Source organism: Salvelinus alpinus, chromosome 33 (assembly GCF_045679555.1).
Source record: "Salvelinus alpinus chromosome 33, SLU_Salpinus.1, whole genome shotgun sequence".
Classification (NCBI taxonomy): Eukaryota; Metazoa; Chordata; class Actinopteri; order Salmoniformes; family Salmonidae; genus Salvelinus; species Salvelinus alpinus.
In genome coordinates, this window is record NC_092118.1 from 19,257,361 (window position 1) to 19,270,364 (window position 13,004).

General features: G+C 44.4%; 1 protein-coding gene across 3 annotated transcripts in view; it reads left to right on the plus strand.

Moving 5' to 3' along the window:
- Positions 1-13,004, plus strand: part of LOC139563062 (unconventional myosin-Ie-like) — a 57,321-nt gene that overhangs the window by 42,189 nt on the left and 2,128 nt on the right. For 2 of the 3 annotated variants that reach the window (XM_071381325.1, XM_071381323.1), the window contains 12 exons: positions 686-767; positions 1,181-1,287; positions 1,965-2,063; positions 5,767-5,911; positions 8,165-8,279; positions 8,456-8,625; positions 8,722-8,867; positions 10,373-10,519; positions 10,745-10,902; positions 11,016-11,105; positions 11,214-11,427; positions 11,671-11,706. In XM_071381325.1, the coding sequence (XP_071237426.1) occupies positions 686-767; positions 1,181-1,287; positions 1,965-2,063; positions 5,767-5,911; positions 8,165-8,279; positions 8,456-8,625; positions 8,722-8,867; positions 10,373-10,519; positions 10,745-10,902; positions 11,016-11,105; positions 11,214-11,427; positions 11,671-11,706 (1,509 nt within the window). The remainder of the gene's footprint in view (positions 1-685; positions 768-1,180; positions 1,288-1,964; positions 2,064-5,766; positions 5,912-8,164; positions 8,280-8,455; positions 8,626-8,721; positions 8,868-10,372; positions 10,520-10,744; positions 10,903-11,015; positions 11,106-11,213; positions 11,428-11,670; positions 11,707-13,004) is intronic. The other variant, XM_071381324.1, reaches the window with a different exon arrangement.

A 13,004-nucleotide genomic window follows, 5' to 3' on the forward strand; every position in this document is an offset into this window, starting at 1 on the left:
ACAAATACTCATGCAGGGAAAGATGGTAGCCCTCATGTGTAAACGTTTGCACATTTTGTGTCCTGACAGTCCCTGTATTTGTTTTACTTGACTAATATGTTTGTCAACAACAAATAAATAATTCCTTAAGCAGTAGATTTCTTGAACTTGAACCTTGTTAGTTGTTATTTACAACAGGTTTATTTGAGGACTGCAAAATGAGCACTTTGAGCACTTCAAGTGATAAACAGAAAGGTTACGATCAGAACTATTGAGAGGTTCTGGAATCCCGGCAACTATGTGCTACATTCTGATCAGCACACATCCATCATGGGTTAAGAGACCATGTTGTGAGTGAGGACATTCTGACTGTAGCATGATTAAAAGGAATGAGTATAAAGAAAATACCATATTTGCTGGTATAACTTTCCAGTCACAGTGCAATAAAAATGCACATTTCGAGGAAGTGAAAGTCACAGTTTGGCAGGAGAGCAGCTAAAAACCACAGTTATACAAACTTCAGCTCAGTTCCCTGAAGCTAAACAACAATGTGAGCTAAGCCACTGGCAGCCAGCTCAGAGATTCCACAGACCTGAGTTTGCTGCTTCTAAGAAAACTCAAGTGGAAAACAGTCTTAGCCTGGTCTTCTATAAACATTGCCAATGCTGTCTATCAGTCCTTATTACACCCTGGTTCTCCTCTACAGAGCTTTCATCAGGGCCCTGTTTCCAGATAACCTCAACGCCGAAAAGAAAGGCAGGCCAACGACAGCGGGCAGTAAAATCAAGGTGTGTTGAGCTGCTGTGAGACGTGTGTTTGTACGCCGTACATCAGTGACATGGGTGTATCTATGGGCCACACGCCTACCGGACCTTATCACTCTGTCAGGTGCAAATCCAGAGCCTGCAGATGAAAAGCTAATTCACTCCAGTGTTGTTTTAGTGTCATCTCTGTGTTCCAGTGATGACAGTTTTAATCAGGGACGTGGTGCCATGTTCTCTCTCTAACACCCATCAGTATCTCTCAAGCACAAAGATACCGCCTTGTAATCAGTCGCATCGGTGCTGTGTCCCTGAACACTACAGCTTTGAGTACAAACAGTGATTCAGCAACAACATGTAGATACAGTTTATATGTTTTAAACACAAACTATTCTTCATCCTCTCCCTCCTCCTCTTCTTCCTCCTACTTCTCCGTTCAGAAACAAGCGAATGACCTGGTCCAGACGCTGATGAAGTGCACCCCTCACTACATCCGCTGCATCAAACCCAATGAGACCAAGAAGCCTAAGGACTGGGAGGAGAGCCGGTGAGTGTCTGAACACTGAAATGTCAGGGAACTGCAAAACACATAGTCTTTGAGATGTGTGTGAAAGTGTCAAACAAAACCGGTTTTTATTACATAATTTACAGTCCGTTCTGGAGATTGTCAATTGATATTGAGCAGGATATCACAACTCAATGTTGTTAGGTCTGCTTGTTGAATCACTCACTGGTATTGTATTTCCCTGTTCTGGTCTCTTTAAGACTGCGTGATGGAGGAAGTCTCTGAGACACTCTTACTCTAACTCCCTCTGTTTTTCCTTCTCGCTCTTTCTTCCCTGGCTGGGTACGAGATGTACTGATGCAGGGTGCTGTGTTGTTGGGGCCTAATGGTCTTCCTGTTGTGAGCTGGGCTCAGGTCGGCTGCCTAATTAGCACCAGGACTGCTGTTTTCACAGGAAGCCTGGGTGCATTCTTTAATTCCTTACAGTATCCTTAGTGTTGGAACATATCAATTATGTTATAGCCTCACCATGAGGTTCATTATAAAATATAATTGATTTATTTAGATTTATCTTAGAAATGGAGGTAGGTAGATGCTGACAGATGACCGTCTTCACTGCTATATCTTTGTGGTGAAGGGTTGGTTGAGGCATCTGACCAACCTTCTTCATACATCCCAGCCAGACTGACCCTGTATTCCCCTCTCTCTTCTTTCTTCAGGGTAAAGCACCAAGTGGAGTACCTGGGCCTGAAGGAGAACATCAGGGTGAGGCGTGCTGGCTATGCCTACCGCAGAGTCTTCAGGAAGTTCCTCAACAGGTAAGGCCCTTCCTTCTGGGGGAGAGTGGCATAAAGGAATGAATGAATTCTACACTTTCAGTGTAAATCTAATTTTATTGGTCACATACACGTGTTTAGCAGATGTTATTGCGGGTGTAGCGAAATGCTTGTGCTTCTAGTTTCGACAGTGCAGCAATATCTAGCAAGTAATATCTAACAATTTCATAACATATACACACAAATCTAAGAAAAGGAATGGAACTAAGAATATATAAACTCAACAAAAAAAGAAACGTCCCTTTTTCAGGACCCTGTCTTTCAAAGATTATTTGTAAAAATCCAAATAACTTCACAGATCTTCATTGTAAAGGGTTTAAACACTGTTTCCCATGTGACCTGTGGAACGGTCGCTAAGACACTAACAGCTTACAGATGGTAGGCAATTAAGGTCACAGTAATGAAAACTTAGGACACTAAAGAGGCCTTTCTACTGACTCTGAAAAACACCAAAAGAAAGATGCCCAGGGTCCCTGCTCATCTGCTTGAACGTGCCTTAGGCATGCTGCAAGGAGGCATGAGGACTGCAGATGTACTGTGAGACGCCTAAGACAGCGCTACAGGGAGACAGGATGGACAGCTGATTGTTCTCGCAGTGGCAGACCACATGTAACAACACCTGCACAGGATCGGTACATCTGAACATCACACCTGCGGGACAGGTACAGGATGGCAACAACAACTGCCCGAGTTACACCAGGAACGCACAATCCCTCCATCAGTGCTCAGGCTGTCCGCAATAGGCTGAGAGAGGCTGGACTGAGAGCTTGTAGACCTGTTGTAAGGCAGGTCCTCACCAGAAATCATTGGCAACAACGTCGCCTATGGGCACAAACCCACCGTCGCTGGACCTGACAGGACTGGCAAAAAGTGCTCTTCACTGACGAGTTGCAGTTTTGTCTCACCAGGGGTGATGGTCGGATTCGCGTTTATCGTCGAAGGAATGAGCGTTACACCGAGGCCTATACTCTGGAGCGGGATCGATTTGGAGGTGGAGGGTCCGTCATGGTCTGGGGCGGTGTGTCACAGCATCATCGGACTGAGCTTGTTGTCATTGCAGGCAATCTCAACGCTGTGCGTTACAGGGAAGACATCCTCCTCCCTCATGTGGTACCCTTCCTGCAGACTCATCCTGACATGACCCTCCAGCTTGACAATGCCACTGCTCGTTCTGTGCGTGATTTTCTGCAAGACAAGAATGTCAGTGTTCTGCCATGGCCAGCGAAGAGCCCGGATCTCAATCCCATTGACCACGTCTGGGACCTGTTGGATCGGAGGTTGAGGGCTAGGGCTAGGGCCCCCCCCTCCCCCAGAAATGTTCGGGAACTTGCAGGTGCCTTGGTGGAAGAGTGGGGTAACATCTCACAGCAAGAATTGGCAAATCTGGTGCAGTCCATGAGGAGGAGATGCACTGCAATACTTAATGCAGCTGGTGGCAACACCAGATACTGACTGTAACTTTTGATTTTTGACCCCTCCTTTGTTCAGGGACACATTATTCAATTTCTGTTAGTCACATGTCTGTGGAACTTGTTCAGTTTATGTCTCAGTTGTTGAATCTTATGTTCATACAAATATTATACAAATAAACACAGTTGACAGTGAGAGGACGTTTCTTTTTCTGCTGAGTTTATATGTACAGTTGAAGTCGGAGGTTTACATACACTTAGGTTGGAGTCATTTAAAACTCGTTTTTCAACCACTCCACAAATTTCTTGTTAACAAACTATAGTTTTGGCAAGTCGGTTAGGACATCTACTTTGTGCATGACACAAGTAATTTTTCCAACAATTGTTTACAGACAGATTATTTCACTTATAATTCACTGTATCACAATTCCAGTGGGTCAGACGTTTACATACACTAAGTTGACTGTGCCTTTAAACAGCTTGGAAAATTCCAGACAATGTCATGGCTTTCGAAGCTTCTGATAGGCTAATTGACATCATTTGAGTCATTTGGAGGTGTACCTGTGGATGTATTTTAAGGCCTACCTTCAAACTCAGTGCCTCTTTGCTTGACATCATGGGAAAATCAAAATAAATCAGCCAAGACCTCAGAAAAGAAATTGGAGCCCTCCACAAGTCTGGTTCACCCTTGGGAGCAATTTCCAAACGCCTGAAGGTACCACGTTCATCTGTACAAACAATAGTACGCAAATATAAACACCATGGGACCACGCAGCCGTCATACCGCTCAGGAAGAAGACGCGTTCTGTCTCCTAGAGATGAACGTACTTTGGTGCGAAAAGTGCAAATCAATCCCAGAACAACAGCAAAGGACCTTGTGAAGATGCTGGAGGAAACAGGTACAAAAGGATCTATATCCACAGTAAAACGATTCCTATATCAACATAACCTGAAAGGAAGGAACCACTGCTCCAAACCCGCCATAAATAAGCCAGATTACGGTTTGCAACTGCACATGGGGACAAAGATCGTACTTTTTGGAGAATCTCCTCTGGTCTGATGAAACAAAAATAGAACTGTTTGGCCATAATAACCATCGTTATGTTTGGAGGAAAAAGGGGGAGGCTTGCAAGCCGAAGAACACCATCCCAACCGTGAAGCACGGGGGTGGCAGCACCATGTTGTGAGGGTGCTTCACAAAATAGATGGCCTCATGAGGAAGGAAAATTATGTGAATATATTGAAGCAACATCTCAAGACATCAGTCAGGAAGTTAAAGCTTGGTCGCAAATGGGTCTTCCAAATGGACAATGACCCCAAGCATACTTCCAAAGTTGTGGCAAAATGGCTTAAGGACAACAAAGTCAAGGTATTAGAGTGGCCATCACAAAGCCCTGACCTCAAACCTATAGAAAATGTGTGGGCAGAACTGAAAAAGCGTGTGTGAGCAAGGAGGCCTACAAACCTGACTCAGTTACACCAGCTCTGTCAGGAGGAATCGTCTGATCCACTGGGAATGTGATGAAAGAAATAAAAGCTGAAATAAATCATTCTCTCTACTATTATTCTGACATTTCACATTCTTAAAATAAAGTGGTGATCCTAACTGACCCATGACAAGGAATTTTTACTAGGATTAAATGTCAGGGAGTGTGAAAAACTGAGTTTAAATGTATTTGACTAAGGTGTATGTAAACTTCTGACTTCAATTGTATGAGTCTCTTTCGTGTGACACTGCCCTGCCCTCCCAGAATAAGAATAGCGATTGGTTTTGAATGCCCCTATCCCAGTCAGCAGCATAGGGTAGGGCGGTCTCTCTCTCATCTCTCTCAGGAAAAGGACACAGGGTCGGCATTTGCAGGCAGTCGGGAAGTGCTCACTTTGCTAATGTTAGTGTTGGCAGGCTCGAAGGAACAGGCTGTGGGGTGTGCTGAGCCTGCTGATGAGAACCACTGCTATAGAACACAGGGAGAAGTCAGGGCTTCTGTTGTTGGATTTATACACATACTGTATAAGAGTCATCGTGAAAAATCACTGCTGAGTTTAGAGTTTGGTTACTGTATTGTTAGACTTGTGGTGTGGTGAATGTATTTTCTTAATGCGCCCCAGGCCTCTTTCTTCTCCCTTGCATCATATAGGACAAGGATAGCAATAGTATACGCTTAATCTCTCGCAAATGCTGCAACAACATTTCAAAATGAGTGTTTAGTTGTGGATTTTTCTCTAAATTTTTCTCTTCATCTAATTATCTCTCTCTCCCTCATTATGTTCCTCAGGTATGCCATCCTGACTAAGGAGTCGTGGCCTACATGGCGTGGAGATGAGAAGCAGGGTGTTCTTCATCTCCTACGTGCAGTCAACATGGACCAGGACCAGTTCCAGCTTGGATGCACAAAGGTCTTCATCAAAGCACCTGAGTCGGTAAGACTCACCCCTCTCTGACCTGCCTACATACAGTTAGACCGCTGCTCTCTGACCTGCCTACATATAGTTAGACCATTCCTCTCTCTGACCTGCCTACATACAGTTAGACCGCCCCTTTCTGATCTGCCTACATATAGTTAGACCATTCCTCTCTCTGATCTGCCTACATATAGTTAGATCGCCCCTCTCTGACCTGCCTATATACAGTTAGACCGCCCCTCTCTGACCTGCCAACATACAGTTAGACCGCCCCTCTCTGACCTGCCTACATACAGTTAGACTACTCCTCTCTCTGACCTGCCTACATACAGTTAAACCACTCCTCTCTGACATGCCAACATACAGGGAATATGTACAGTGAATATGTACTGTAAACTGGCCTCTTCCAGTAAGTATACCCATTCAAGTAACCCATTCCATGAAACTGTACCACCAACCTGCCTTCGTCCAATGAAAATACCACCTACCTAACTTTCTTCTAATAGGTTAGAACAGGCGTGGAATTAGACCTCTCATAGGCTGCAGGCTGCCATGGTGTTGTTGGCATGTGCGTTGGCATGCAATAATTCTGTTGTCAGGGAGAGAACTCAAGAGTTTTTAGACTGAACACCATAAAAGGTAGTAAAGTAGTATGCAGGAACATGTCAGTATATCTGTGATTGGGGAGCAGGAAGGAGGGGGTTAGACCCAGCTCTGGTGCCCACGTCAGAGCTGTTGAGTCAACACTACACTGGAACTCATACACAAGTGCGAGTCTGTGGTCAAGGAGGTGGTGGGACATTGGAGGGTGTTTTTTCCACCGTAACTGCACTTTTCCCCACTGCTCCAATGAAAGCCGTGCTTGTGGCTAGCCCGTGAGATCACTTATTGACATCTGTACACACATGCGTGAAGATACATTACATAGTCCTGAATCAGGCCTTGTGTGATTTCAGCAGCAGACTGCCAAGTTCCCTATCCCCCCTCCCCCCTCATTGCCCTCCTTAGCCGATGTGACTGAGGTGTGCTTATGAAACACAAATATCACACGGGCGGACCCTGCGATTACCCAGCTGCCAGGCTTCTCAAAACAAACCTCCCTCTGATAAGACGCTGACACAAAGTCATTAGTTCATGGCTAAAGCATTATTTTTTCTCTTCATACAATTAGATGACATAGTTTGAGTCCAGGCCAAGAGTAGAATCACTCTCTCTTCAGAGTAGACTGTCTCACAAGGTGCTAATGGATAACCCTGTGAGACACTGTCAGAGGTTTCACAATGTCAGGTGCTGCTCAGAGTTAAAGGTCTGGATGGCTTAAGTACACTCCCAGCCCAGGTTAAACACTGGCTCCACAGTCTCTTTAACAGTCATCTCCTTCCTTTCATAGTAATTTTTATCCCTACTATTGTTTTTTCCCATTTTATTTTAACATGTATAAAGCAGTCTTCATTTTTATAAATCAATCATACTTTATATTCTATTGTGAACATACTACTCATACTTGTTTTTATTACTCTTTTTTTTATACCATTTTTAAATTTGTGATTGTTATTGTTATTTTACTGCATTGTTGAGGAGCGTTAACAAGCAGGCATTTCACTGTACCGTGTGCATGTGAACAATAAACTTTGATTTGATTTGACATTCGGATCTAGTTTGAATGTGTTTAGTAACTAAAGGGTAATTTGATGTAAAGTGATAGGACAAGACTGAGCCTGTGTGGCCTGTACCAGGGGTGTGGCAGTGCCAGGGCTGCATTGGGCACGTGTGAGTGGGCATGATGTTTAGTCTGGGACAGGGCAGGGGGAGATTTGATGCTGGGTGTCTGGGGAGCCATCAGGAAATGAGAGGGAGGGAACAGAGCCAGGGTGGGCTTAGGACTTGATAGCACACCCACCCATAGCACTGTTACTACTGTATATGGGTCTGGACATTGGAGAAAATAGTGTATTAGGCAAGGCTCCTTTCACTGGATGGCTTATCTATCCATAACCCATCTAGTCAAAGTGTTATCAAAACAGTTCACTTTTCGCTTTGGAGAGAACATTATAGTGTTATGCTATTATATACTCATAGGAATTTGAAAAAACCTGACAACTTGCAATTGTGTTTGTCTATTCGGATTTCTACAAGCATTAACAGTATGTCTGTTCAGTCATCCCTGTCATTGTATTTGGGTGGGTCTGTACACTGAGGTATGCACAGTATGTTTTGCTGTTACAGGTTGTTCAGGTATAAATGTTTTCATATCTGTGCCTCTTTCTACAGCTCTTCCTGTTGGAGGAGACGAGGGAACGTAAGTTTGACAGCCACGCCAGGGCCATCCAGAAAGCCTGGCGCAAGTATGTGGCCCGCAAGAAATACGTTCAGATGAGGGAGGAAGGTGAGTGACAATCACGTTTTGAAAAAAACGAAATAGTCTAATCATCATGATTAATATTCAAACTTAGATGTCAAACAGTGTCAAGGTTCTGGTCTAATGCTTCTAAAAATGAACTGAATTGAGACTATATGTATGCATTCTTGTCTGACTGCCTGTCCCTGTGTGTCCATTCCCAGCCTCTGACCTGTTGGTGAACAGGAAGGAGAGGAGGAGACACAGCCTCAATAGGAACTTTGTGGGGGACTACCTCGGTATGGACGACAGGCCTGAGCTACGACAGTTCCTGGCCAAGAGGGAAAAGATTGACTTCGCTGACAAAGTCACAAAATACGACCGTCGCTTCAAAGTAGGTGTCTTGAACAGCAGAATTCTCTGTTTGTTTGTTTCTGATATTGTTAGTCCAATGACAATTTGTCTCCTCTCTGTCCATATGTGTTTCCAGGGCATTAAGAGAGACTTGATCCTGACCCCGAAGTGTATGTACCTGATTGGTAGAGAAAAGGTGAAGCAGGGCCCTGAGAAAGGTCAGGTGAACGAGGTGCTGAAGAGGCGGATTGATGTGGAGAAGATCCTAGCTGTGTCTCTCAGGTAAGACCCAGATATTATGACCCAGGTCCCAGGCGCCAGGAGAGGCTGGCAGGGTCTGCCTAGCCCCATACTGACTGTTTAGTGTTTATTCCCCTTAGGCAGTAAGAACACACAGGACCAGCAGACTCAAGGCCTCGCAAAGTCAGCTAGTTAAAGTGTAACGCTTTTCACCAGCAGTCACAAATAGATAGTTGCACAATGTACTGTACACAAAGACTATTGGTCTTGTCAGTGATGTCATCCAAACGGTTGTACATTCATGGTATCTGGGTTTCGGTATGTTCAAGTACAAAAGATACTACTCACTGGGTCTCAATAGGGAAGTTGATAAACAGCTCAGGAATCAGCCCCCCAGTACACATGAGATTGTTCTGTCAGCTCACAGAAACCCACCATGTTAAGCTACAGCTATCTGCAGAAGCTACAAAGTCTGGATGTACGATCACTCAAGTCTTCATGTTCCTTTAAATGTCACACATGGGGTATTACAAACATGGAAAAGATTCAAACCTCTTCTTTTATATATCTGCTCTTGTGGGTGTGTAAAGGCTATATGAATATGAACACAACTACAAAGTACGCTTCAGAGTAATTATTTTATTCTGCCTTTATTTTACCAGGCAGGTCAATTAAGAACTTATTTACAATGACGGCCATTTGTTTTGTTGAAGTCACCAGTAAAGACAAATAATACTGACAGCATCAGCCCAGAGGTCAGGTCAATTATTACGACCCACATTACTCTGTGACCCACTAAGCTTGACATTTGCATATAACCAGCGAGGAAAAAAAGAAAAAAAACTTGACTGGTCAAAGCCGTGTTTAACACTCAACTAGATTATGAGTGTAACTTTGGAACTTGTATGATCATTTAGCTTGTTGAATGTTGCACATGATTTGCATGGGGCTTTGTTTTTGGTGGGGACATTATAGAAGACTTTGTAGAGGCTTTTGAGTCTGTGTGAGTGATTAGGGGGTTGTGGGTAATATGAACCAGGTGGTGCTGGGAGGGAAAGCAGGCATTGTAAAAAGCTCATTGGAGAAGACTTTAGTTCATTGGGGGGAAACAGTACATCGCTGTGTGAGTTGCAGGAACAGGTTTCCCTCTCTCCTTAGTTACCTGCTGCTTTGTCTCTCGCTGGTTATATGCAAATGTCAAGCTTAGTGGGTCATGACGTAATGTGGGTCGTAATAATTTACCTATGCTGACCTCTGGGCTGATGCTGTCAGTATTATTTGTCTTTACCGGTGACTTCAACAAAACAAATGGCCGTCATTTTAAATAAAAATTTGTTCTTAATTGACCTGCCTGGTAAAATAAAATAATTCATCTGGGCCGTTTACATGCAAATGTACTATATTTACCTGAAGATAGAATTAAATGTCGAATTCACAATCACTCTCTATCAGTTCGAATCAAACTTTATTCATATCTGTCACATTACAGTGCATGTCACAAAGTTGCTCCCCCAGTCCCAAATGATTGGTCTGTCACTGTCCCTCAGCACGATGCAGGACGACCTGCTGATCCTGCATGAGCAGGAGTATGACAGCCTGCTGGAGTGCACCTTTAAGACCGAGTTCATCAGCCTGCTGGCCCGCAGGTTCGAGGAGAGGACCCAGAGGAAGCTGCCGCTCAAGTTTGGCACCACGTACGTGCTGAAAACACAAACATGCATTTAAACAGACAGTGTTATATATCGGTGGAGCGGATGTAGACAAAGCTTTGGTCAACATTATTTACAATACTCTGGGGTAGTTCTGGAAATACTACTTTTGATTTGGTACTGAGATAACGGATGACATTTCTCTGGCAGTTTCCAGTGGATGGTTTGAGTCAGTGGTTGTAAGGGAGATCTCTCTGCTCTGTCTCTCAGACTGGAGCTGAAGCTGAAGAAGGAGAACTGGGGTTTCCTGAGTGGAGGCGGCTCCAGACAGGTGATGTTTGTCCAGGGCCAGGGGGACGTGGCTGTCACAAAGCCCTCCAGTAAGACGCTGCAGGTCAGCATTGGAGCCGGGCTGCCCAAGAACACACGTGAGTATTACAGGAGTAGGGTGTACCATCCCTCCACATCAGGATTAAATCGACATGGTGTTTTCTTAGTGTTGTCTGAAACATGCTGTTTACTGACTTAGTCCCCTTTGTAGGTCCCACCAAGAAAAGCTTCACTCAGAGTCGCTCCAACGTGTCCAGAACCCATCAGAACACTCCCACACGGGCTGCCCCTGGGCCTCCAGGTAGAATAATCATTAGCTGATGTAGGCCCTCACCCCTGAACATGATAAAGCAGTTAGCAACAGTTAGCTGTTTCCACTTGATGACAACCATCTTCCTCTTTGTCACAGTTGCATATCAGAATGGTGGTCCGAAAAACACCAACCATATAGCCAATCAGAGGAACGCCTCACAGCATTCCAATCAGAGGCCTCCGTCAACAGGCAATGGGTCCCGCCCCTTTCTACCCAACAACGTCATTCTGAAGGAGAGAGGCAGCAGCCATCCTAAGCCCAACCAGCCAAACCTGGACTGTCTCAAGGTCCCTGACCAGGGGGCGGCAGGGTGAGTACTGGCAGCAATAGCCCTGATTACCTCCCAATACAGAGCCCTAAGAACTGATAACTATAATGACTTACTATACAGATACGTTTGCTCTTACATAAACATGTAAATACTGAGGATGAGTATGGTGTGTAACATGGTTTGTGTCAGTATGGTGCAGTGCTGTTTCGGTGTGTGAGCGCACACGCCCGCACACACACACACAGTGTCCTGCTGTAACTTGGATGATGTATTCCTTTATAGTAACGGAGGCGCCCGGACAGCTTCGAATGGAGGAATGTGAGTCTGAGTGTTTGCGGTGTGTTGGATGATGGTTCAGGCCTTAGCCAAGCCAGGCGCAGCTCACTGGCATGATGTGTATCTCTCCCTGGCTCTCCTGTAGCTAGATGCTCTCCTTCTTGCTTGTAGACATCTCTCTAACAGCTGATGTTGAATCAGAAGAAGGCAAAACCTATCATCTGATTGGACGAAACTACAGAAAAAAGTCTGAGCCCAGTAACATGCTATCAATCATTCTGTTGTTGAAGAGTCATTTTGCTCCAGAATTATACCTTCAAAGGCATGATATGGATTCCTGATATGGAATCTATTCTCATATAATATCGCTAGATCCCACTGCTTGCAAATTACTGGGCTTACTTTTTTCTCCCAAAATTGGGTCTGGTGTCAGCTAACATGGAAAACCTTTATTGGGTACGTCTCAATGGTTTTGAGATATCCTGGATACAAATCTTGGGGAAGCAAGATATAACTTTTTTATTGGTGATTAATTTGGTGTGATAGTTTGCTTATTGGTTGACTTCGTGAAGGGGTTGTGTGTGTGTGTATTTTTCATCTCTAGCCTTCTCAAGTGAATTCACTGTATTTACAAACTACTTTCCAGTGTTTTACACCCCATAATACCATGTGGTGATTTCCAATGAGACTTAGCCCCACACCATGGAGTTACCAGTGTGTTATGCTAATGTGAGCTCTAATGTTATTGTGTTTCCACAATAACTAGTCTTTAGTATGACACTAAAGACTTGTGGTGTGCATAATCAACCACCTTTGCATCTTTCAAAACTATTGCTTTGTGAGAAGGTGTTAAAGTTCACTGTTAGCCATTGTTATGTACTGTAAGTACCAGCTGAAAAGTACCCAGGGCCTTGCCTTGGCTCCAATGCAGAGCAGGTCCGCCGGAGCCATGGCCCAGTGAGACATGGGTGCCAGCCCGCGTAGATGGAAACACAAAAGTCTGAGCCTTCTGGGTAAAACACTGGGGTAAATCCTAATTGGAAAGGCACCAATAGTGTTGGTACTGAGACAAATCTATGGGATGGCTCGCCATCTTGTGGTAGAGCTGTGCATATCAACTTCTATTTAGTTATGTGTCTTTGAAAGAAACAATGGAGTAAGCACATACCAATCCAATAATAACTACCACACAAACTCACATGGTATGTTCTTTCATCCCAATATCGATAACTTCACATCCTTTGCTAAAGCCACACAATAACCAGAAGCTTTCCTAATGACTGACTGTAGTGTTCTAGTCAGCCAGTAGAACAGTGTCACACAAATGAAGGATAGGAGAC